Raw genomic sequence first — 1,147 nt, forward strand, 5'->3', positions numbered from 1 at the left:
GTGGTCAGGCATTGGCACAGGCTGCCCAGGGAGGTGGTGGAGTCACCATCACTGGAGCTGTTCAAAAAATATGTAGATGTGGCACTTCAGGCTATGGTTTAGTGGGCATGGTGGTGTTGGGTTGACAGTTGGACCTGATGATCTCAAAGGTCTTTTCCAACCTTAATGATTCTGTGACCAGAGCTGCACCAGTGCCGGAGAGATGCAAGGGCCCCCACAGATGCACCCCCCCCAATGGCCCCCCCAGCACTCACTTCTCACGTGGTTCTCCGCGCAGTACATCACGTCGGCCGCGTGCACAAACTGGTACCCGGACCCCCTCCTGCACAGCTCCGTTTCCGTGTACCCCAGGACAACCTTCCCCCTGGAAACAGTCCAGAAACCCAATGACACCAGGGACGGATCCCCCAGTTGCACCCCAGATGGGATCCCCAGCAGCTAGCCAGAGCCTCCCACTGCGGGCGGTGCAACTCCCCATCCTGGGCTGAGCTGCATCCCCTCTTCCACAAAACCCCACCCTGGGCTTGCTAGGCAAAAACATGGGAGGCAAGAAGTGCTGGCGCCCAGTTAATCTGCTCCCCACGTTACTGGGGGGCTGCAGAAATGCCCAGCAGTGGATGGACAACAGCATCAGACAACCCACCACGGGAGTTGGGTCAGAAGTGCCCTGCTCCGCGGGCTCTGGCTTTCTGTCCAGTGCCTGCAGCCACGGATTTTGCCACAGGGAAGGCAGGAGACGCCTTACCGGGAATCACAGGCCATCGGAGTGAAATCCAGCTTGTGCTTTGTCTGGAAGATCAGCGTCTTGGTCCGAAGCTCCAGGATGGAGAGCGGCTGGAGGGGAGTTGCGATGGCGAAGAGGGCAAGTGGGGACCCATCCGACACCTTCTTCTGCTGCCCGAGAAGGAATTTCAAGCGCCCACGGAAATTCAAGGCCTTAGAGGGGGTTAGAAAACGTGGGTGTGAAGCAAACAGGGTGATGGGAACTGGCTGCGCTCCCACCCCACGGGACACGAGCGGCCCCCAGGGAACGCGCTGGGGGCCGAGGGCTGTCCTGCCGCAGGGCTGCGTTACCAGGAATCCCGAGGAGTTATCCAGCAAGCAGCGGAAGCGGCAGGTGAAGCTCCTCTCCAGGAAGGAGGGCTTC

General features: G+C 59.8%; 1 protein-coding gene across 1 annotated transcript in view; it reads right to left on the reverse strand.

The window, feature by feature from the left end:
• The window catches only part of LOC104628012 (aryl hydrocarbon receptor-like), a gene marked incomplete at both ends in the record, with an annotated part of 22,628 nt that overhangs the window by 847 nt on the left and 20,634 nt on the right, over positions 1-1,147 (reverse strand). Inside the window, 3 exon segments of the mRNA XM_010296438.1 lie at positions 255-364; positions 746-936; positions 1,075-1,147. The exon segment at positions 1,075-1,147 is cut by the window's right edge and continues 17 nt beyond it. Coding sequence (XP_010294740.1) covers positions 255-364; positions 746-936; positions 1,075-1,147 — 374 coding nt within the window.

Source organism: Phaethon lepturus, unplaced genomic scaffold, assembly GCF_000687285.1.
Source record: "Phaethon lepturus isolate BGI_N335 unplaced genomic scaffold, ASM68728v1 scaffold31801, whole genome shotgun sequence".
Taxonomy (NCBI): Eukaryota; Metazoa; Chordata; class Aves; order Phaethontiformes; family Phaethontidae; genus Phaethon; species Phaethon lepturus.